Below are 25176 nucleotides of genomic sequence, written 5' to 3' on the forward strand. Positions count from 1 at the left end.
ATATGTAATAACTATACACATGTAACGTATTTTACATTAAGACGTGTATTTGCATATGTGATTCATGAATGAAATCAGCTGATTCTCCAAACTTCTCTGATTAGTTAAAACGCGTCATATGCTCCATATGCGAGCGTTCGTTTAAAATGTTTGAAAATTATTATTTCGTCGTGTTGTATACGCGGCGACTACTCTGGCTGAACGTTTTATACAATTTATAAAAGGTATGTCATACTCAAAATTTGCCTTCTTTAAAAAAGTAAATAAAAAATTTGACATTTTTTATCTACTTTTTTAAAGGTAATATGAGATGCACAAGAATTGAACAAAAGACGGAATAAATATAGCAAAGATATTTGATAAAGCAAAGAATTAATATTATAATTAGTATTTTAGACATTATTTGGCATGCAGATTGTATCTTTTGTAAGAATAATATTTATGCATAAAATTTTTAGAGTTTAATAAGAAAAGTATTATAGGTACACGGAAAAAAAGGATAGCTACTATAATATATATATTGCTAAATGATATATATATATATATATATATATATATATATATAGCAATAGTAGTAAAAAAAATTAATACTCGATGTAACGACTTTTTAAATTTCAACGACCATGGTTTTTTTACACTGATGAAGGCCATATTTAAGGCCGAAACGTCTGTATTGTTTATTAGAATATAATAATTTAGTAAAAACACCTAGCTTGTTCGCCAGCCCTGTTATTGAATAATAGTAGTAAAACTTTAACACAAAAGGTTTTGCTATTATTGCCAAATTATAGCTCTTGCTGCAAAAAAATGTTAGTTATCTATATTTTATGACTAGATTTGTTAAAGTAGTTAATCCTTTTTTTCCATGTATATGAGTATAAATACATAATCTTTTTTGTGTAGGTACATAAATTTTCCTTATGTATATATGCACATTGAGAAAATGCATAATAAACATGCATTCGGAAAAATATTGCCGAAAAATATTCGTAATTTGCACATCGCTAAATTATTCAGGTTTAATAGAAAAACGACAAATGATAAGAATGATCGTTCTTTATTACAATAAATTTTTATGATATATAATGATACAATAAAGATCTATAAGTTCTATGTCCACAACCGAATGGCAAATGCAACTTCTCGCGAATTACATAACGTTCGATTACACTGTACAATTTCTAATTAACACGCTCAGTCGCAGTCCAATTTACATATTTAAGACCAAACGTACGACAATGAGAAAAATGGAAAGACATTTTCTTGGTCCGCTCAAGAAAAATCACGTGTCTTTCTTCGTGCAGCGAGTAATGCGTCGCGGTGAATGATATATTACAAAGAGAGAATCTGTTACAATAATAATAATTAGTAACACTTAACACAATGTACACGATACGTATATTGACTACATTATTACGTGTAAGATACTGCACGGTATGCAGCGAGATTGAAAATCTGTACGGATTATTTTATTTCTCGCGAGCATTTCTTGCAAATGCATTGTGTTTTATTTCATGATCAATATCATCATTTTATGTTTCCAATGTCAGAAAAACAAATATTTTATGTTTAAATGTATACACTGTTGGAAAATTTGTGTTAAATATAACATAAATCGCATGTCCAAAACGGTCCACTCAAATTTTTGTGTTAATTTAACATAATATGGATGTGTTAAATGGTAACACCGATACTATGTTAAAATATTTCAACAGGAAAGAAATGTAATTCTGATCGTAATTTGACGTTAATCATGTGTACAATTAACATAACTTGTTAAAGTTAAGATTGTAAGATAAAATCATCTCTCTTTTTCTGTAACGTGTTATTCCCACTTTTGTTATAAAGTAAAAAATCAACACTCTTTTTCTGTAAATTAAAACACATTTAATAAATACGTTCAACGTGTGTTACTTGACACATTTTTTATATTATTTTAATACGTTTACATTTTTAATTTGTTCAGTTCACGTAACATAGCAGGCATATGTTAAATCTACACATGTATGTGTTGATTATTTTACACAAAGATTTTAACAAGGACCTTTTTTAACAAACCTACAAAAATTTTCCAACAGTGTATTTTTTCCTTTTCTATATTTGAAAATGATATTTATTACTCATATATAAAAAGTATTGACAACATAAATAATATAATTGTCATTAAATGATTAAAAAATTGAGAAGTTAATGTTTTGAATCTAAATATATATTTTTTCCTTTTTATATTTGGAATTACTTGATTTAATTGCTTCATAATACTATGAAAAAATATCAAAATTAGAAAATTAAAGCTACCAGTGTCATCATGTGGCTAACTAAAAATTATATAATTATAATAATGTAATATCATCGTCATATTTTTGTCCAAGTCACAAAATGACAGTGGTTGTATTAACTATGAAGTATGGATATTACTTTCAAAAGAGATCGCCAATCTCGCGCACGTCCCTGCTCATCTATAGCAAATGCAAGGCTCGTAGAACAGAGTTCCCGTAAATTTATTAAATACAATCAAGATCCGTTTTTCATCATAAAATTTGCTCTTTCGTCTATTTTCTTCCTTTTTTCTGTACATGGCACGTCCTATTATACTTTGTTACTTAGTGCGATTACATACGGGTCGCCGTATTCTGACGACATACGATCATTAATTTCGTTCGACTGCTCTCCGTTTCTTACGCCTGTGGAGGTTTCCGTTTACTATCCTACTCGCTAAACTATGTACAAATTGTGTTTCGTATATAAAAATTGAACTGATAATTCCCATCCCAGAGCCAATTTTACTGATACAAAGACGATGGCATAAGAGGAAGGAAAGAAATGTCTTCGAGTCACTTTGTTCCTCCATTTTTAAGTAAAGTCGCGTTCGTCTGCGTCGTGATCGATTCGTATCTCAACGCGAAACGAATACATCTTCGGCAGTAAAATAGGACAATGTAACTTTGCTGTCGTAATTTACTGCGGGGAAAGGGAAGGTACTAATTATTGCGGTATTTGAGTGTCCTCAAAATAAAATAAAATAATTCATATCACAGTCAGCGGTGTACCGTACAAATATTATGACCCAGTTGCCCTAACGTCTAACAGTTTGAGCGACATATAACTGATTTTTCTTTGTCCTCTTCTATATTTCGAAAAGGACACAATACTTTATAAATTATTTCTTCCATAATTTATAAAGCAGATTAAAAAAAAACCAAAGACTATTATTAATTAGATTTATAAGGACGTTGTTGCAAGTTGGCCTTTGTAGCGGGACCGCTTAACTTTCATCATTCTAAGCGGAACACTTTATAAATACTAAAATATCTTTAAAAACATTAACTTTGAACAGGAGTTCAAATTAAACATCAATAAAATTAAAATGATATTATTGCCATACATATAAATTATAAATCATTACATTCTAAATTTGAAATTAAACCTTTTGTCAATATAAAAAATATTTTTAGTTAACAAAATATTTAAATTTACATTTGTTACAAAAGAACATAAGAAGTTTGTCACTTAATGACGTAAAATATCATTAATGTACTGTATATAAGGAAATAAAACAAAAAGTGTCAAAACAATTCGTATGTATAAAACGTATTGAGCGATTTCCTGATATATTACAAGTATTCCGCTCGAAAATGTCTAAAACCGTTCTCATCATTAAATTTTTACCAACGATCATGAATTTCTTTGAAGGCCGCAAATGGTCGATGTAAACAACTTTAATTTTTAATACTTTACGTTTGTTGTATAATCTTTCAATTATAAACTTTAAAACATATTACGTGAAAACATATTGAACCGCATTTTTAATCATTTTTGTTGAAAGATGGATAAAGTCATTGTAAATATTAGCTTTCAGGGTGCACAGATATCTTTGCAAGAGAATTGGATAATGAAGTAAAATCGGTTTAAGCCTATAAAGTTTGCAAAGACAAATGTAGAATCGATTTAGTCAAAGAAATTAATATAAAGCCATTTACACGTGTTTTTCTACATCTTCAATCATTTTATAGGTATAAGGATTATAAATTTCGTTTTGCAATGGTATGGCTCAAAATGCCATAATACAGCCCTGAAGAAATTCTTAATAGAATAGCAAAGACGATATCGATGCTGTCGTTGCGAATTAAGTCCTAGGATATTTCTTATATCCTCGAGAAGCTAGTACGAAAAGTAATTTATTTACAAGCCACGAGAAATGGCACATTAAGAATATCTTTGCACTACTTGTTCACGAGTATCGCTGTCGCGCGATTCTCATTTCCGGTATGTCATTATAGTCTCCTTCATTTTATTTATATCCCGAAATATGCATGAGTCTCTAGTTTACTTCTAATCACAATCAAACGCGGCACTTGAACGAAGTGTCCTTTATAAGTACAATGGGTCCTGTACTCGAAAATTGAGTAACTATATGATGCGGTTAGATTCTTTGACGAAGCATTCCAATGGTTCTCTATCTCCTTCCACAACTCATCTTCTGTCCCAGAAAAAGTTTCATCGATGTGAACATTCCTGGTCCCACAGAATCTTCAAATCTATTCGCATCCTCGACATTAGAATCACACGGTCGTTTCGTTCTTCCTAAAAGGCTTCAATGGCTGTAATTCTCGTTCTAACCGATCAAAGTCGTTGTAATATTCGTGATCCGATTCTTCTTCGGAACTTCGTTGCCTAATCTGAGACCCGAAGGCGCCATTTTGCAGAACCTTGTCCAAGTCTGGCGTAGGGATACCCAAAGTCTGTGGCGTGAGTGGACCATCGTCTTGCGACATTATATATTCCGGATTGTCCAGTGATGTCTTCCCTTGAATTGTTAGGAAGTCTGGATATTTCCGGAAGCCATTGTTTAATCGCTTTGATTCGGGTTCTAGATAAAATAAAAATAATTTCTGTTTTATAAAGAGCATATATATTTAATAAATAATAAAATAAATAAATAAATAATATCAACCAAGGAGCAACGATGAAATGAATAAAGCAATTGTTATCCAAAATTATGTATACATAAAAATACAAATAAACACAGTAAAAAAACTTTTAAGAGCAAAGTTTAGTGTATTTATTTCCAGTATAAATAGAATTCCCTGGTGAAAAAATTTCTCATATTTTCTCAGAAAGTTTTTAAAAATTGAGACTTTTAAAATTCTAAACAATATATATATTTCTCAGATACTTTTAGAAATAATTAAAGATTTTTGGAATATTTCAGTATCTGTATGTATGAAAATTTCTAATAAATTGCATAGATTTTCTCATATTTATTCAGATTTTTATAAAGATGTGTTGGCGGGAAAAATCTAAAATATTTTATTATTATTTTCTGAAAAACGTTCCAATTCGTATAAAAAATTTGAAAAATTTTGGGCACATTCTGAAAAAGTCTGAAAATTTTTATAGAAATTCTGATTAATAATGTAAACAATTCCGAGACATTTTTCCACCAGGGTTGCTATGTATCTATTATCTACACAATATAGATATAGTTTCTAAAAATAGTAGCAAATTTCGCTTTCGCTTACCTGTTGGCTTAGATTCCCCAATGAGATCCATATATTGTGTCGTATTGACTGGCAGTTGTGGCGACGGCATGAGATAGTCATCCTCATCCAATGGCAAATCCAACTTCAGGTTCCCTACTTGAGCTTGCTGATGCACGATGTTCACTTTCGTGTCGAAACAATCATCCGTCACATCGCAATCTGAAATTTCCACGTTGCTTCATCAAATAAATTCATCCCAAGATGCTCGTGTATTATTTCAATATCAATTATATTACTCCAATCAGAGACATACTATTTGATCTTTTTAGCAATTGACATTTGCGTTTACTTACCTCTAACACCAACCATCTTCAATGGATCTGAACAGTATCTCGAACTCGAGCTATTTGACCCTGCGACGTGTCCGCAATGACCATTGGGATGCGCGTAATGCGTATGCTGACCGGAATTGCCAGCCTCGTGCGACGCATTTCCGCTCCCGTGATTTCCGCCGTATCTCAAAAGCTCTCTGTCCCAATTTTGTTGATTCTGAGGCGTTGGAGAATCAGCGGCGAGCGGCTTCCCGTTCGGCCAGCACGACTTCACCGGCGTATTCGGCGGTGAACCGGAAGTACTTGATGCGGAAATTGCGGGCGGAAGTGGAGCCCGCGACTTAGGTTGCAAATACTCGTCAGCATCCACAAGAGCTTCAGGACCATCTATCGCTGATGCGAGATTTCGTATCATCTCTTTTTCGTCCTGAAAATCCATATTAAAGTCGAAATCATTATTAAGACTATTATTATTAAGACTTAGTGTTATAAATATATCTTTATTAGTTTAAATTGTTAAATACAGAAATTGATACGAATAGTTTGAAGCAATAATGACCTGATTATAACGCAGTTATTAAGCCAATAGAATTCATTATAACTGTTTTAATTATTATCTACAGTAATAAAAAAAACAAATTTGTATATAAGAAAATATAAATTACCTGTAATGTATACGACGGCAGTCTCATGTACTTATCCCCTTTAATGGCAAGATATCGTCCAGGATCTCTGGACATTTTCGCGAAATCCTCTGCCAGTTCTTTGAAGCTAGGTCTGGATTCGGCGTCAAGCATCCAACACTTAATCATGATCATATATACATCAATCGTACAAATCGCGGGTTGCGGTAATCTTTCGCCCTTTTCCAGTAATTCCGGCACATTTCGAGCAGAGACATTCTCGTACGGTCTACCACCGTAGGTGAGAATCTCCCAAATAGTCACTCCAAAGGCCCACACATCCGATTTATGATTAAACACTCGATGCTGAATGCATTCTAATGCCAACCACTTAATCGGCATCTTCCCACCCGCGGCTTTATACTGCTCCTCGTTAATGTCCAATAATTTAGCGAGACCAAAATCAGTGATCTTCACGCAATTCGGAGTTTGGACAAGGACATTTCGCGCTGCCAAATCACGATGAACCAATCTTCTGTCTTCTAGGTAGGCCATACCTCTCGCGATCTGTGTGCACCAATTTAGCAGCGGCTTCGAACCAATTTTATCCTTATACAAACGTACGAAGTCCAGTAGACAGCCTAGAGGCATTAGTTGGGTCACCAACATCATCTGCGACGTCATGCATACCGCGAGTAATTGCAGCAGATTCGGATGCTCGACGCTAGCCATAATATAAGCTTCGTCGAGAAATTCTTTGGACGTGTTTGCACCGGTACCGTCGTGGAGGACCTTTATAGCGACTGGGATCTTTACGTTCTCTCCCTCGGGCACCCAAACGCCTTTGTACACGTTACCGAAAGCACCGTAACCCAATATACCGCCCTTTCTCATCTCTTCTTCCTTGATGATTCGTAGTTTCGCAAGATTTGGTTTTACACCCGTCGGTCGAAGCGGTTCGTTATCGTCCAAACCGGTCAAAGCCATCGTCATCTTCACTGTATTCTCCTTAGCTTTTGTTCTTACTCGCCAAAAGTACAATAACACAACAATGATAATAATAAATACCACTAATACGACCGCGACGCCACCCAAAACTGCCGGATGAAAATCGTTTTCCATCTGATAACCGAGACCTATTGTTTCTACGGAACAATACGGCTCACTGTCAGGAGGAAAGATCTTGTGAGGATATTCCGGTGGACAAGTTTCCGTGCAGTTAAAGGATGTTGAATTGTCGTCAGGATCGCCTGTCCTATCCTAAATACACAAATTATATAAATTAATTAGTATTGTAACACGTAATCGTTTCATACAAAATATAAAGATTTTATACAAAGTATATTTTACTAAAAATTAAAATTACAAATATAGATACTCATTATATATATACTTTAATACCAATATAATAAACTGAAAGATATGCTTCCACTTTTTTTTTTTAGAAAAATGTTGTATTGTCTTATTTATTAAATGCGTAATAAAGACTATATGTCTTATATTAATGTCTACGTACAAAATAAATTTTATAATTCCGACATTTGTAGCATTGATTAGGGTCCGGTCCAAAGCACCCTCGGCACTCTCCGAAGCACGGTATACATAGCTGCGTGTCAGCATCCGCAAAGTGATCAGCAGGACATTCATCCTCGCATTGTTCTCCTCTCTTATACTTGGTGCATTGTTGACACACTTGCTCATGGAAGCCGTATCCTGTGCACTTCTTGCAACGTGGGTGGCATTTGCGACAGACAGCTTTTCCGGCGAGAGGTTTTAAAGGACCTTGCTCCATCGGATTCATCCACTCGTAATAATGTCCTGCGAATTTCATAAAGAGGATCCTTTTTATGTAACATTAAATAATATTTATTTATTTAAGCACTGTTCACGAGGAGAATTACATAAATATCATCTTATTATTTATTCAAAATAAACTGTAATCAATTTATTTAGTTATATTTATTATTTTCAATTATACTCTGTGACAGTAATATTCACTATTATTTTTAAACATTTGTAAAATTAATAAAAATAACGTAATAATGCACTTCTTTCATATATCATATAATTATTAGCCAATAATTAGTAAAAATATCAAAAATATCAACATTTTCTCCATTATATAAGATATGAATATTTTGTACATTCATACAAAAGTCATGAAGCAAAGCTATCGTATGACTTACCATCGGGACAGGGCTCTTTCTTCTGCAAACATCCCTCTGTTACTTGGCCGTTCATAATTGCCTTTTCGCAACTATGACATCCGTTGGCGCCTATGTTGTTCTCCGGTCCCTCGCAACCGCCTACGCAGTTCTCGTGGCAGTGTTTACATTGGCCGTTGTCATTGTACTTGGAGGATGGGCACTCGGGCACACAGAACGGTCCGTCTTGCACGTGTTTGCACTTGATACATTGGTCGGCATAAGGACCGGTGCAGGAGCTGTCGCATTCTTCGTGACACATCTTACATGTTTTCTCGTCCGCTTGATAAATTCTAACAACACAATCGTGATCAATTGTTAAGCGACATCGAAACGTCATGTAAAGAAGTGATACGCAAAATCAAAAGCAAACGAAAAAAATAAGGGTAAGTGAATAAGGCATAAAAAATTAACAGAGATAAAAAAATAAGATGGCACACGTGAAAAATCATTTAAACGTAATTAATGTTCAGATTGTTTGTCACTCATGCCACTTGCTCTTTTAATACAAGCGCGAATTAAAGCGGTTACGATCAAAGTGCAAGTGCTGCATAATATATACACGTAACTTGCTTACGAGATGGATAAAGATGAAAAATAGAACGGTGAAAATTGAGGCTTAAGTTCTCGCGGAAGTTTTTCGATTTACCTTCAATCCATGATCTAGGAGAGCACGTTCAATTGGACAGAAGTCGCATTATTGGAATTTTCAATTTCGCATTATGTAATTCTACGCTTGTCGACTTACCCTGGCGCAGTGCAATCTCGGAGACAGTCATTTCCTAGAATGAAGTTCTTGCACGACAAACATTGTGCTGGTCCCGGTCCCCAACATCCTTCGTTCGAACATTGCTCGTCGCATATGAGGCCATCCTTAACTGTAATTCAAACATAATATTCCATATAATTTCATATAGAAACTTTAAAACTTATTTATATAAAAATGAATAAATGCTGTTTAAATATTAATAATACAATATTAATTACATCTCTAATTTAGTCTTCACAAAATAAAAATAGAAGCTCTTAACGAATATGCCATCCAACACAAAATAAAACATTCAGAATATCCGTAAAAAAAAATTGATTTTTAAATAAGAAAACAATGGTTATTTATATTTAAATCTATTTATTATACTTACTGCATTCGCTCTCATTTCGATTATTTGACAAAAGGCTTTCATGTTCCGATGATTTCTTGATTCTGTTCCAATTAATGCTTTGTGCGTAACACAAGTTTTTGTTCTCCAAAATGGCAATCGAGCCAGAATAAATCTTCTTCAAAGAACTAAGACCGAAGGATACCAGAGAGGTCTTGACGATGTATAACGACGCGAAATATTCCGTGAGCGTTCTGCCGCCGATCACCTCGAGGTTTCGAAAGTACGAAAGGTTCGTGAAATCTTTGTGATCTCCTTGAATATTAAGATAGCCCGTAATTTCCTTCAACGTTTTGAAGACTTCTAATTTATCGGGATGCATCTTTTCGTATCGTTTGCCGAATGTATAATTTGGATAAACGTGTTGAAAACCCTCGAAGCTCTGGTCCAAAATCGTGATGGATCCTTCGATAATGGTGCAATCCTTGAAGGTGTCGATGTTACCGGAATGCACCTTCTCGACGCCCTTGCAGGTTTTCGGGCAAGGACCGTCGCAAGGAACGCACTCGCCATTCACCGCTTTCTTCTTCGGCGGACAGGATCTCACGCATGCACCATTGTCCTTTAAGAGATGTTCCGGACATCGTCTCACGCAGGTCGCTCCATACGCGTATTTCCCGTCAGGATTGGCTTCCCATGAATATGTTGTTGGATTGTATCTAAAAGAATTGACGTTGAGATATTAATAACATTTTCTTATTAATTTTATCATGTAAATAATCTGCACTATAAGTTAACTTTATATCAGTGTTTTTTCTCACATTAATTCATTACTTGAAAGAATTTAGGACAGCATTATTCGTTCGCGCGTCTAATTGTATTAAACAAAAATTATAGTATTTAGCATCTAGATATATGTATTGTAATATCTTTTGCACGAGCATTTTACATTAATCTTGTGGCAAAGATATGAACATATGACGTGACTTACTTTTGCATAGGCGGACATTCTTGTGTGCATACGCCGTCGTCGAAAAAATTCTTACAGGCAAGACAATCGCTCTGTTTGGGACCGGTACAACCACCCGCGCAAAAAAGATGGCAACATTCGCGCGGATTAGGACCGAAGCACCTGCCCTGCCAGCACTGAGGCGAACAGTTCGTCTTCGAGAACTTTTGACAGTTCTCCGAACCTTCGCCCCAGCAGCCCTGTTCGCAGCTCTCGTCGCATGCTGGACAGGAGCGTTCCGGCGATGTAAAATTGTACACGTAAAAATATCGTCCTCCTTGGCCTGTGATTATTTCCTCCCAATTGATAGTTTTGATGTGGCAGAGATTGTAGTTGTTGTACATGCCCACGCTCCCGTTGAGTATATCTATGATGAAATCAATAGCGATCAAGTTAAATATCGTCACAAACGAAACGATAGTTTAAATTTCTTAAATTTCTCGTTTAAATATTATTCTATCTCGCGACAAATTAAGCATAAATTGTTGGTTCCATTTATGGACAATAATTAAATAAATATTCCAAGGTATCTTAGAGATACATCATTTCACCGCTTCAATTTTATTCTAGTTAACATATATGTCGAATAAAATATAAGATAAATAACGTACCTCTAAGGGACGGCATCTCCAGGTTGTGCATTTGACACATTGTAACGAAGAGGGCGAACTCGTGGTCGTGAATATTGAGCTTGAAAAGGGTCCTGCCACGGATGATCTGTAGGCTCGGGAGGACGATCCTGCGCACGTCCACGTGACTGATGAGGACGTAACCGGTGACCTCCCGTATGTACTGGAGGAAGCTGAGGTCGAAGGTTTTGTTCTGGAGCCATGTGATCTCCAGGTTGCCATCGACGTAAGTACAGTTGGTGTACCGGTCTCGAAGATTCCGGTAATGATGTTGTTTGTTGGACGGCACGGAAAGGCGGCCATTTGTACCGATGCAAACTATAAACAAAGCAATTAACATAAGTTACATTTCTAAAAAAGTTGAGCTATATATAGAGCGCTATTAAAGAGATTGCCATTATTTAGACTCTCATCTCTCTCTTGGTTTCTTACAATTATAAATAAATCTAGAGAAATAATCATAACAATAGTGACAGTAATATAAATATGTTTTTATTTTATTTATTTCCCTTAGTCTAATATAATGATAATGTATTTATTATCCTTTAGCTTAATACATTTGCTTTTAATGGCCACTATAATTTGTTATTGCGTAAATCAGTTCCATATTAAAATTAATACTGAAGCTATGAATGACGATCTAACGGTATTTGTTCATCAATGAGTATTATAAATTATATATAATAACATCTTCCACAACTATATACGTATATAGTTTAACACATTAAGTTTATTGTGCAATTCAAATAATGGTTCAGATTAAAGTCAAATATTAAGATTAGATGCAGATCTTCCGCGTACATAAAAAGAAACCTCGCGTAATTCATTTCCGATTACGATAGTTTGTAGATACCACCCACACTGTCAAGAGTATTCCCGCGACCTATAGATATAGTATTCTAAGTACGAAGCGTGTCATATTGGTGGGCGAACCACCTCTATAAAATGCAGTACACACGCCGCCGTGATTTCGTTGTGCAATTACGATCTGGAGTTGACTGTGTTTAAATAACCAACGCATACATTTAGACTTTAAAGACTTGGTGTGTGTACTTTGTGTGTAAGTTATGGCAAACGTTTGTGGCTTACAGAACAACAGAACATAGTAAGGCATTAAACCATAAAATTGCTCATAGTTTTTAACAAAAATGATCATTTAACTGTATATACACCAAGAATTAATATTAACATTGAAAGACATTTATGTAAACTTTATACATGAGAGCTACTTTCATATGTCAACAAAATTAATTTAGAATTCATCTCTTAAGAGAGCGCTAAATTTCTATCAAGACTATCAAGACCATGAGAAGGAAAAGTTAACGTTTATCATTATAGAATATTATTTTTATTATGTAATTTTTTATGGGCGCTAGTAAAAGTAAATTCAAGATAGGTATGTTCATATAATTTCATTTAAATCTCAAAAGCTAAAATTTAAATAATAAAATACAATTTTTACAATATTTTAAAATTTATATTTAATTAAAATATAGATTTTTCTATTAAATATATACAAAATTTGTATGTCCTTATTTTATATTTTCTCTACTAAAAATAATTGCAGTGAGAAATCTGGATAGCGCAAAATAAAACATTTAAAATAATTTAAGATATTTTTAAATAATTTTCAATATCAATTAATCAAGAGAAAGAATTTGTGTTTTTTTTAGACATACCTCTCTTTTATTATTTATTTTATTTCCACAAGTATTATTTGAATTGATACCTATAATAAAAAATCAAGATACTTTGAAGAAGCATTGTCTCATTGAACATAATTCTTTCTATAACAACTATCTATCAATGATTATGACATAATCATAAATATCGCGAAGAATGTTATATAGAAATTAACCGAACAAGTAAAGTCTCCTTGACACGTAAAAACGACTCTATAGAAAAGAGCCCAAGGCTTTATTAGATAGCTTCGCGCAAATTCCTTGTGAAGCAAAGAAATGACCGCCGCCGCGGAGAGCATAGTCGCACGTTCGCTCCCTCGGAATTTGGTTTTGCTCGCAACTTAAATCGCACTCGTATCATCGCGGACAGTTCGCAAACGAGCGGTCGCGATCGGCACGCGGTGCCGAAAGGGCGGTCTTAATCTGACCGGCGATCGGAATCATGCGAAAATAATTGCGCGGTAAGGACATCCTTTTTGCGCGAGGTACTCAGAGGGGTGTACCGTAGAAGAAGACTCGTCGTCGTTGCTGACAATGCTTGAAGATCGCGAACCAAGGAGGGAAAGAACCGGGCGGAACGAACGCGTACCCCGTGTACCTGGTGTATTTTGTATCGACCAGATGCTACCGAGAGTCGCGGGATACCAAATGCGCGTACTGTGACATGGCGCCAGGAGCCTCGAGAATGCAGACTGAATGTGGATCTGCATCGGCGATGGGACCACTTAGGTTTTCTACCGTCTTACCTTCGTGTCCCCACGAATTCGAGCCGCATCGAAGATGAATGACTTGATCGTCATAATGAAGAGGTATGGCGAATATTTGTCGGAATATTTGTCCGGCGGCGATTTTTCATCGAAGGAAGAATACCGCTGTGAAATACCGCAGGATTTATAATCGTTTGACACACAGAGAGATTGTCGTTAACAAGTAAAAGTTTCTTCTGCAGTTTATATCAAGAACGATAATGAATGCTAAATTAAGCAGCATATCGATGATGAGAGCGGTCAGATTTTCTGCGAATCTTTGTTGAAATATCTATCCGATGATTACTTGAATAAGGAAAAAATTATTTCTGTATGAAATTAAAAAAATTGATTGATAAATAGGATATTGATAAATAGGAAGGATACTTGCTTCGACGAATTTTTCTTAGAAAATGCTGTTATATTTTAAGATAATCTACATACTAATATATTAATTAGCAAAGTTAGATGAGTTTATGTTCATATTCTCAATGTTATTGTACAAAATAAAAGCATGAGAAATTACAAAGAGCGATTTCTGCTAACTTTATATATTCCGTTTCGTCATTTGCTACCTTATAGCAATTAAGACAGTTTTTCGTTCATCTACTCTAGGCTAACAAAGTTTAGCATTTCGATTATATTTAGAATACGATATAATGACTTCTAAATAATAAATCGTAATAAGCAAACTAAAATAAGTCCAAGTTTGTATCCTATTTTATTGTTTATACGCAATTATCGCTGCTAAAAATGGATATTGCGTGACTGCCATTTTTACAGCTAATACAGTCGACAGATGCTACCCGGTAAACGAGTTACGACCTAAACCGAAAAGTATAGCGACTCGAACCGACACGTCGAGAAGAACTTATGGACGCTCTGGCGTGCTTGGTGGAAGATGGCTCGATAAAAAGGAACACCACAAGCGTGATGGCTGTACGGACGTTTAGACAGGAGGAAAGTGGAAGTTCGCCGAGAAGTGTCGGCTAAGGTCGGCGGGCCGACACGTTCCTCGTTCTTGTTTTCCAAGCTCCGAGGCTTGCTCACCCGCGCAGCACGAAATTCATCATTAGATCCTCGAGACTGGGATACACCTCGGCAGAAACGTGGTGATTATCCCCGACGGCGGGGCTGCGAAAATTGCCAGGCGAGAGCCGCTCGCTCTCGCGCGCGTTGGAATTAACATTCTGCCAAATTTACGACGCCTGCACCGCAGCTGAAGACAATGGCGGTGATATTGATTACGGGCGTGGCGCGAATATCGCCATCTTCTCTTCTCCATTATCTGCAAGGTTCGTAGGAAACCCAACCTCGCTGCTACAACTAACTGCAAGTAGTTATCGTAGTTTGATATTAGAAGCAAAGATCGTGGTTAAGATATTAATTTTATTCGCTGGCTGGATATTTTTTACAATCGCTTACAGGAAATTTAGCAGAAACGGCTAATTGTAAGAAATATGAAAAAAAGAGGGCTCTTAATTTAATTCAATACTTTAAAAGAATTCCAGTATTATAAGTTACATATTACAAAAAAGATATTTATTATACTTAATATAACAGTTATACAAAGAGAATAGCAACAAAAGCTGGAATTTCACGGTCTTAAATGCAGTTTTAAATGCGTGAATGATAAATCTGACAAAAATCGCGAAATATGAGAGGCAAGGAAGATGCAGGATGTAAAGAAATAAGTGGCCGGCGAGACGCGACGTCGAAATCCCGCGGTGAGGTTTCTTTTGTGAACGTGAAAATAGTACGTCGCACCGAGCCATACGTGGGTCCTCCGACCACCGTCTAGAAGGAGAGCGTCGAGAGATTTTTATACGGCATTTTAAAATGCTCCCTTCTCCATTAAAGTCCCAAAGTAATACGAAATAACCGCACGCCGCCGATGGCGGGAGCGGCGGCGGTGGCGGCGCCGTTTATTTGAGCTCGTAAACATCGATACTGTCGAGCCTCTCACAGTCCCCACCATCCAAATCATTTCTGGGTGTTAAGGCCTCTCTTTCTCTTCTCTTTCTCTTAACCTCCCCCCTCTCCCCCTGTAAAACGGAGCCCTGCGGCTAAATGCCCGACGAAATAAAATCCGGGTATCGTAAACGCGCGAAATAACTATTGGCTCGAACTGCTCGAAGAAAAAAAAAAAGAGAATTCAAGGTGAGAAAGGATTTCGGAGCAGAGATAAAAAAAGAAAAATTGAGGGAAAGGAGGAAGGGGAGGGAGAGAGCAATTTATTATTTCGAGGGAAACTCATCATAATGAGCGAAATACAAAAATAATAATAAACAGGTAAATAACTGTACAAAAAATATGGTAAAGCAAAAGTTAGAAATGGTCCAAATTCACAAATAACAGGAGTTAAAGAAAGAGCGAAATACAAGAAATATAAAATAAAAAACTTTTTTAGGTTTTCAAAAAGACCTATTAATAAGTGGAAAAGAGAAAGTAAGATGAATAAACTTCATAACAGAAAGCGAGCTGAAAGCGAAGAGGAAAAGATTGAAAAATCTGGAACAAGAAACAATAATTTAGGATTGAATACTGTTGAGTAAAAGACCAATGGATTTCACTTCGTTATGGAAAAGAACTTCATACTACTATACAAAATATCAGAATACTTTAATAAAAGTCGGTGAAAACAAAAGCTTGTAATCTATTTCGAGCAAACATAACGTAAAATAATTTGCGATTAAAACAGAGGACTCTACGCTGAAAAAAAGTGAGATATAATATAAAATGTTTAATCATTAATTTGGTACTTGATTACGGCCTACTATAGTCTAAATATTAAACATTTCTAAACGCAAACAGCAGGTTCAATCTCGTTTAAAGTGGTCCTCTAAAGTGCTTAATCTACAATCAAGATTATCACCCAATCAATTTGATTCGCGGCTTGAGCGGCAGCCAATTCTCTTCTCCGAGAAGCGTCTTGTCATTGTGACGTTGAAAGTATTCTAATTTATGACTAGTGTTGGGCAATACTAGTCTTTCACCGAGACTGAAAACGAATTGCTTTGTCATCACGATCGTTCGACTACAATCCTGACCGGCCTCGCGTATAGATTCTTGGCGCGGGATTGGAGAACGAAGGACGACGACGAGAGGGATACATCCGAGCTGGGGTTGTATAAGTCCGGCGCGTATACGTTATAACCGTGGCGTAACCATCCCAGGGCGTAACATTAATAGCTTTATGGTTTATTGCTTTCGAGTCTGCGGTTAAGGTCCTCCGCTCCCTGTGGCGCGGCTGGCCCGAAGGCTACGATGCGGTACGTCTTCGCGCGTTCATGTACCTCCATTTTTCGATTTCGTTATGTCGACGGTGCGGCGCGGCGGCGTTTTATTCACGTCGCCCCGCTCGATCATGACTCTTCCTCCCTCTCTCGCTTCTATTCGTCTTTTCGCGCCACCGGCACTCGCGACACGTTAAGTTCGAGTTAATCCTTTGATACACATTTGCCTATAGGCATATAATTGAAAAATCGAGGAGAACCTGAATCACAAATATAAATATTTTAGGGGAAAAGAATTTAAGTAGTCATATATTAAACCCAAAGGAATAATTTATATTTCATACTTATATCATTTTAAAGCTATTTATTTGCTGCTTTAAATTTTATTTTTATTTTGAAGATAACATTAAATTTTTTATCTGTTTTTAATTGTGTTTTCAATTGTAAAGCTATTTTAGATAAAGTACTTTTGATAATTGGTTTTGTGTGATAATTTCTAATTTTAAGTTTATCATTATGATAATGTGACTATGATACGCGTATGAATTACAAGCTGGTTTTAATTATCGCTGTCAGAGAAAACGTTTTTACACACTCTTATCGTACGTCATAGAATAGAAGATAGATGACTATCTCACAAGAGTACAAGATTAAACAGCAATAATTGTTTCATAAATATACCTTATTCGATGGATTAATAACGTTATTGAATGAATAATAGTTTGTTATATAGAGTGCATTTAAATTAAGACTCTACTACGAGTCAATAAAGATATTTCCATCCACTTGATTTAAAATTTTAAATTTGTTTCTTATTTTAGAAAACTGAGAATGCAACAGAGTAATATAATTTAATAAAAATTAGATTAAAGATATTAAAATAAGTTTGCGCACACGCATTTTTAGAGAATACACCAAGAAATACACTGTTTATTTTATAATGCAGCAAAGGGGTATATTTAACTATATATAGCAATAATTTATAGTCACGCACCCGTGCCGATTTTTTTCAAGAAAAAAAAGTCCAAACACCATCTTCTTTTTTGACACACGTTAATAAAGCGCGGAGTAAGGCGAGGAAATAATGACGAATCGAAATGAAGTACCGAGGACGGCGCGGCGCAGACAAGGAACAAATGATGGCGTGTGGAATGCGCTTTGTTCGCTTCTCTCTCTTCCAACGATACATCGTACATTCGCTACATCTTGTTCCCTTTACCTCTGTCTTCCCGCGGCTTCTCTCTTTCTCTCATCTCACCTTAGTAACCTCAGCAGCCGACAAGCTGGACCACGCGTTCACAGACAGGACACACGAACTCATTCTTGCTTCAAGTACAGAATACTGACTTTCAATCACTGTTTGTATAATCATTATCATTTTTAATTACTTGTTACGAAAAATCATCTTTATTATAAAACAAAATATATTAATTTTTCTCTGAATTAATCTTTTTTCTAATCTTGTATTTATACTACAATATTTACAAGCAAAAAGAAGAAAAGTGTAGCATCTAAAGATTTAATTGTTTTTTGTAAGTTTTCTGTCAAGTACTTCATGCCGTCTATATAATAATTTTAAAGTATCAGCTTTCACTACATTTAAAAAAGTATTTCCATTAAATACGAAGGCAATGACTTGTAGCGAATTTGTAGAAATCCACATAACAACTATACAATATGTGTAACGTATTCACAGATGTGCTAAATCTCGCAGATGAAATAGGAGGTGACGATGATATTATGTAGGATATTATAAAAATCGTTGAATAATAGAGAGTTAATGCTTTCCACTGCGTTGTCCAACTGGATTGCGCGTGATAACATTGATTCTGGACTCAATGTGTGACGTTAGCGACTAGGATTTATACTACTACTTAGCCAAAAGAACTTTGTGCTGCTGTCATCTAGAGAGAAATAAATTTCCCTCATACAGTCTGCAAATGCTAATACGCGGCAAAGTGAAATCTAACTTACGGTGATAAACGCTCTTTCTTCGTCGAAAGATACTTTAGTAGGTGTTATAGTGGGCTGCAGCATATAATGCACGTCGCATTCTCGCGATAAACGCATTTATATCATGTATTATTTCGCTACTTATTTGAAATGAATTTACTTGGCATATTTGCTGAACTTTTAACTTGATAAGTATAACTTAAAATCTGCGGATTTTTATATACATATGTATATAATCACATTTATATAATTCCACCAATTTTTAATTTTTTGAAATAATTAATTCAGTTATTTTTCATGTTAGGTGCTGCACAGCATTTTGACCAATACTAAAAATAACAATAACACGGCAAAATAATGCTTATTGTAAAGTGGCACAGGCTGCATTGTACGTTCAACTCGTGCGAGTTTGAATCGTTGTAACCCTCCTTTGTTGATACATACAATTTGCGCAGAGCGGATAACAATCTTGCCTGAGTGCTTTCCACCGTCGTTGGTCTGGTGAAGATTTTGATATACGAGCGTCTTGTACTCGCAATTACACGACGCTTTGTCTGCCTTTGGAATCACTTAACCACAGATAAACGTGTGTATGTACATTTCAAATATTTTATACCGTATGTATGATACCACGCTAAATCATCATATATTATCGCTATTTATCCAAATATTATAAACATTATTTAGATATATGTATAATCATGTATCTTTATTCAAATATTTTATAATTTAATTTATTATTATATTTCATAACTTAATTTTGGCGTATATAATAAAGGCAAATTAAATAGAAATGCAAAAGTAGAATTACACACAATAATGTGAAATGTACACTAATTACATAATACATATATATGTGTATCTTTCTTGCTTTTCATATTGGTGTTGCAATTTTATAAATTTATTATATTCCAAAGAAGAATGTTTAATTGATTTTACTTGACATTAATCGACTGTCAAACATTAAATGAGTGTGAATTATCTCTTTATTATGAATAGAATTTAAATAATATTATCTTTCTGATTCATCAATCAATTCTAGAAAGTCGTGCATGGGATATTCATATAATACTAAATTTTTCTTAAATTATGTGATGCGAGTTTTAATGAAAAAGATACATAATTATATAGAGGAATGTTTGCAAACAAAATTCATCAATCGCGGTCATGCAAGGATATGTGCAGGGGTAAAAAAATTGATTTATCTCGCGCGAATCTCGTAGCAGGTGTCGACCATTCTGAGAGAAACATACGTCTCTTTTCAGTATATTTGCTCGTTGAAGAGGAAGAAGACATCGGAGTTACATCATCTCGAGGAGTGTTAATGTGCACGACACCAAGAGACATTATTATAATTAAATTATAATTCGATATATACTATAGCATGGTGTCAATCATTAAGTTTCGATTTGTATAATATATATGTTCATCTTTATTTCTTTTGCTCAATACCTAATATAAATTTCCTAATATCTTTCAAGACTTGACAATTAAAACGACCAATATTTTCTTTAATTTTTCGCAAACACATAGAAGAATTCAGCAAAGAATGCTGAAAATATATTTCTTTTGCATTCTATTACTGTTGTTTTCAATTATTTTTTATTTAAGCTCTTGTTAATATCTCTTAATGCGTATGTGTTGTACTAACTGTGCACTCGATTAAACAATTTTGTACCCCAGTATCTTTGAACGAATATTATTGGTTTTTATAAAAGTAATCCATGATATTTCTCAGATTAAATCAAGTTAAAAGTTGTGTCGATATTTACAGTCGTATAATTTTACATACTAATTTCTAGATTAGCGATAATCCGGGCAAGGCTCAAGCTTAGATTTTGAAATCCAAGGCAATAGAGGCGTTCTTTTCGAGATTTAATCGCGCGAACGTGATCGTCGATCGATGATCGCCTGGCCGATAACAGTTATACGTGGGCGTGCGCCTATATCATTCTTCTCGGCATCGTGCAATAATCTACCCGATCCGCGACGTAGATCCCGCGCGAATATCTGACCTCGGGCCGGTATCGTTTAACATCCCTGATCGAGCATCATGCAGCACCGAGTGCCCCGTCCTTTCGTAACGCGCGCTAAATTACCTGTCCCTTTTAACATCGTGTGCGTAGCCTCGAGTGCTTGATGGACGCCTCGCGGGCTCTTCAACTGTGAGAAAGATTGCGCGAAAGCTTAAGAAAACGCGAGGTTTCGAGAGAAATTCAGCTTACTAGTAATAAAACTGTGGAATAGGCTTGATGCGATCTTCATCGATTGCCGTATTCAACTCTCGTAAACAAATTAATCGTGTTAAATTTGCAGCAACTCTACCAAATCAGACATTTTATCAATCAAGTTCTTTTCAAGTTTAAATTTATATTAACATTACATTTTTTGGAATTAAATATTACAAATAAACTTTACATCAATAAGTCGTACATTATAAAAAGTTAAAGGGCGAAGGCTATTGTTATCGATAATTAATGCAGAATAAAAAATGACTTCTCATTATTATTTAAGTAATCATTTTTATTTGCACCTAAAACTTGCAATAATCTCCTAAAATAAAAAATAAAAATAACTTTTGAATTAAAGTAGTTCTCATGATGGGAATATGACGATGGGAAATTCCAGCTCTCAGAAATTTGTCCGTATAGTCGATGTTATACGGACTATGTTTGTATTATGCACACATACATCGAATGGATCACGGAATGCGAGCGATAAGTTTAATTGACGGGGCAATTAAAGAGCAATTAAAGTCGCAACACGCGAAGATATCGTCAGTAGGAGGCCAAGTTGATAAAACACGAAACGTTCTTGTTCAAACAAGACAAATTTGGTTTCTCATATTGATTCACAGTTAACTGTGATATGTCTAGTGCAACTTATTCTCGAAATCTGAATTTGGAAATTGGGCGAAATGCAGCGATGTCAATTTTTGGCATAATATACGAAGATAACGTTTACTTTCTGCGTTTGCATTTTGTAGAGATTGGACACACTGTCACGTGTCAAACTTCTCTCTCCCAGCTTGCCCGTCCTCCGTAAGATTTTTCCCGATGCGATCAATGTGAAAAAGCCACCTACACGCCTCTCTGCACCCTCATCGTCCCACCCACATTTCTCTGCTAGACTTGTCGGTGCCTATGGGCGACCTGATGTTCGCCATCGATCAAGCAGTCAACTTGCTGTGAAAGAACCGTGTGTTTGACTGACTTTTCAAACGCTGTATCTTTCATCTTCTGAACGTTTAAAGAATTTTTCCTCTTCGCCATTTGATACATGTAACGCGGGGCAGTGCAACTATCAGATTCGATTATGGATGATGGGAAGATTTTGTTCCTTGGCTTTTTTTGATCGACGTGACACATACAGATGACTTCACGTATACAAATCTTCAAACCTACAATACCTACCCGTATTGTTAACACTTGAAATATAAATATAAATGGCAATAACACAATGGAAAATATAAGATAAGTAGAGAGATATCGAAAATAAATGAAGCAGGAACTGAATATAAATCAAAAGTTCCTGAAATATCAGAAATATCAATGCAATAGTTTTCAACCATATTTATTGCATAAATATTTAATACAATGTTATTAATTATTTCCTTAGAAGAAAAAACATGCATACCACGTATCTCATATCAATGATGCGTTTTATTTTATTCAAGACAAATTAGATATATTCTCTGCATCGTCTCATCGAGCGTCTCACCGATATTCCACTCTCATTCTGAATAATGACGCCGCAATGTCATACACAAAATTCGAGACTGCACTCTTCATCGTCGTCATTTTCGCGCGTCATCATGTCAATCGACGATCATCGCCACCTTAAGTCTCTCTGATTCGGCATACAATGTGCAACTTGAGAAAAAAACGTTGACAGCTCCATTTGTGCGGCATTCAGAGATCTCGCCTCGATCATACCAACGCAACGACGCCCATTGTCGTCGCGTTCGTGATCGCGCGCGCGTCATCGCGCGTCCGAAACCCTTGATTACCCTTCGATGGAGTGCATTCATATCACGAACGATACGAGCTCGGCCCGGTCACGTTGGCGAAACGAATGCGAGGCCGTTAAGTCGGGTACGCACCTGCGAGGCCACCTGTTACCCTCAGGATTGTCGCACGAGCCCGCGAAATGCCCGCCAGGCACATTGCGAGAGACGTCGGGCGAAAATGATTAATAAGAATCGGCTCATCTGTTATACCACGTGTGCAATCTCTCCCTGGAATGCTGCCTCAATTGAATATTGAATATTGTGCAGTCGCAGAGCCTTACACAATCACCACGTACTCATTGCTTATTCTGAACCGATCAACTATTTTGATAGATTTAAAATACTTCGTCCTACTAATAATAAGGTCTTGAAAACAGAATTTGCTTACATGTCATATGAGGCAAATATTCAGTACGTACAGTATTATATATGTACAAAAACCAGAAGTATCTCGGAGAAATTAGATCTGTATCTATTACTGATTATAATATAAATCGGTAACTTTTAGTCATGCCTCAAGTTGTTTATAGTATTAAAACTTCAAAAATTGTGTGTGTAAGAAAACTTATGCTCTATTTTATAAAAATTTGGTAAAAATAAATGGGATTTGATTAAGAATCTTATTCACAAATATTCAAGATACATCGATGTTTTTAGGATGTATCAAGAGAGATTTCAGTAGAAAAGAAACGCGCGGTGGCGTTTCGATTCGGGTTGACTCGAGTGACGCAATCCCAAAGTACATAAATAAATCTACTGAGCATATTGAGCGGTTATATTTCATTGGTGAGCAAAAAATGCGAACGTCTCTCGGAAATCTGACGTCTCAATCCGTCTCTGGGATCTCGTCGATATTCCGAGCGGTCAATTAAGGCATGCCTCCCAGATGTCCCTGTCTGGTCCTTGCGCGCACGTATACGTCGACGACGACGATGATAAGTCGAACGAGAAAACGGTATTAACGCACCACGCAGTATCTCGTTTCTGCCTCGATGGATGCTCTCTCATGCTTATGCTTCGATAATCTCTCTTCCTGCTCTGCGACTGTCTCGTTATTTACTCCGTATTTACCCGCTGGATACGCTGGAAGATACAATCTGCCGAAGGATTCCGCCGAAGGTGAAGAAACCTGGCAAAAGCAATGGCAGAGAAAGCGAGATTCCCTAGCCACCCAAGAAGAAACGTTCGTAATAATTAATATGGCCGATCAAAGGGACGATACCGATGTCAGCGGAATTGAAGAGACGGGAATTCTCCGAGATTCGAAGATTAGGTCGGTACGCAAATGAGTGAAGTAGAACACTGTATTTCATGGCCAGGGGATATAATGAATAAAACGTCTCGTTGTTCGTCGATTATTCTTAAAGCTGAAGATATAAATAAAGAGCTAGGGGCGATAATTGACTAAGCTTGAGTAGAAACCTTGCCAATCTCTTGGCGTGTATTTGCAAATTTGATTACTATGTCAATCAAACAGTCTCTCTTTCTTTCATTCCCTTAAAAAATAACATAATAAATCAATAATAACTTTAAAAGCTGCAAGAAATACCTAATCTCATTAATAATCATGGCTTTTAAATAATTATTTTAATTTTATTTATTTTATTTTATGAAACCTCATCAGAAAGTTTTTAATATTAAAAATATAGAAATATCCTTAAAATGTAATTCTGACGGCTATTAAAAATCAACCATTAGAAATTACACATAGTAATCGCGAGATTTTAAATAATACAAGTCACGCCGAATAATTATCGAGGTCGGACAGAAATTGATGAACTTTATAATGAATGTCTATCTCCTGCGCGAAAGTCGGCGTGATCAAAGTCGATATATGTATAAGTCAGAAGATGAATTCTGAAATTGCTGTGTCAAGAGGGCACACTCGATTTTTCAGAGAAATTCGATTTTTTAATAAACGTCACCGACGTCACCCCTTTATTTTCTTGCGCAAATAATATCCTTGCGTCTTTACGCGGCGGATTATCGGAGCTGCACTCGCCTCTTAATAGAGGCTTTATTCCGAACCGCGATACACCTTAAAAGCCGAGAACGATAAAGACGGCCCGATTAATTTACTGCGGCTCCATAATCCCTTCAAGGTAAATCCTTTCTTACCAACCGTTTCTCTCTCTCTCTCTCTCTCTCTCTCTCTCTCTCTCTCTCTCTC

The 25176-nt window shown here is 35.8% G+C and overlaps 1 protein-coding gene across 2 annotated transcripts in view; it reads right to left on the minus strand.

Annotated features, from left to right (window-relative positions):
- Positions 1 to 4562: 4562 nt before the first annotated feature.
- LOC112461031 (epidermal growth factor receptor) overlaps positions 4563 to 25176 on the minus strand; it is a 150327-nt gene continuing 129713 nt past the window's right edge. For both annotated transcript variants that reach the window (XM_025026064.1, XM_025026063.1), the window contains 10 exons: positions 11363 to 11698; positions 10734 to 11118; positions 9785 to 10461; positions 9391 to 9520; positions 8625 to 8935; positions 7955 to 8256; positions 6481 to 7698; positions 5837 to 6242; positions 5523 to 5702; positions 4563 to 4870 (listed from right to left, as the gene is read on the minus strand). In XM_025026064.1, the coding sequence (XP_024881832.1) occupies positions 4563 to 4870; positions 5523 to 5702; positions 5837 to 6242; positions 6481 to 7698; positions 7955 to 8256; positions 8625 to 8935; positions 9391 to 9520; positions 9785 to 10461; positions 10734 to 11118; positions 11363 to 11698 (4253 nt within the window). The remainder of the gene's footprint in view (positions 4871 to 5522; positions 5703 to 5836; positions 6243 to 6480; positions 7699 to 7954; positions 8257 to 8624; positions 8936 to 9390; positions 9521 to 9784; positions 10462 to 10733; positions 11119 to 11362; positions 11699 to 25176) is intronic.

This window comes from Temnothorax curvispinosus, unplaced genomic scaffold, assembly GCF_003070985.1.
Source record: "Temnothorax curvispinosus isolate PA1 unplaced genomic scaffold, ASM307098v1 QBEX01011001.1, whole genome shotgun sequence".
Classification (NCBI taxonomy): Eukaryota; Metazoa; Arthropoda; class Insecta; order Hymenoptera; family Formicidae; genus Temnothorax; species Temnothorax curvispinosus.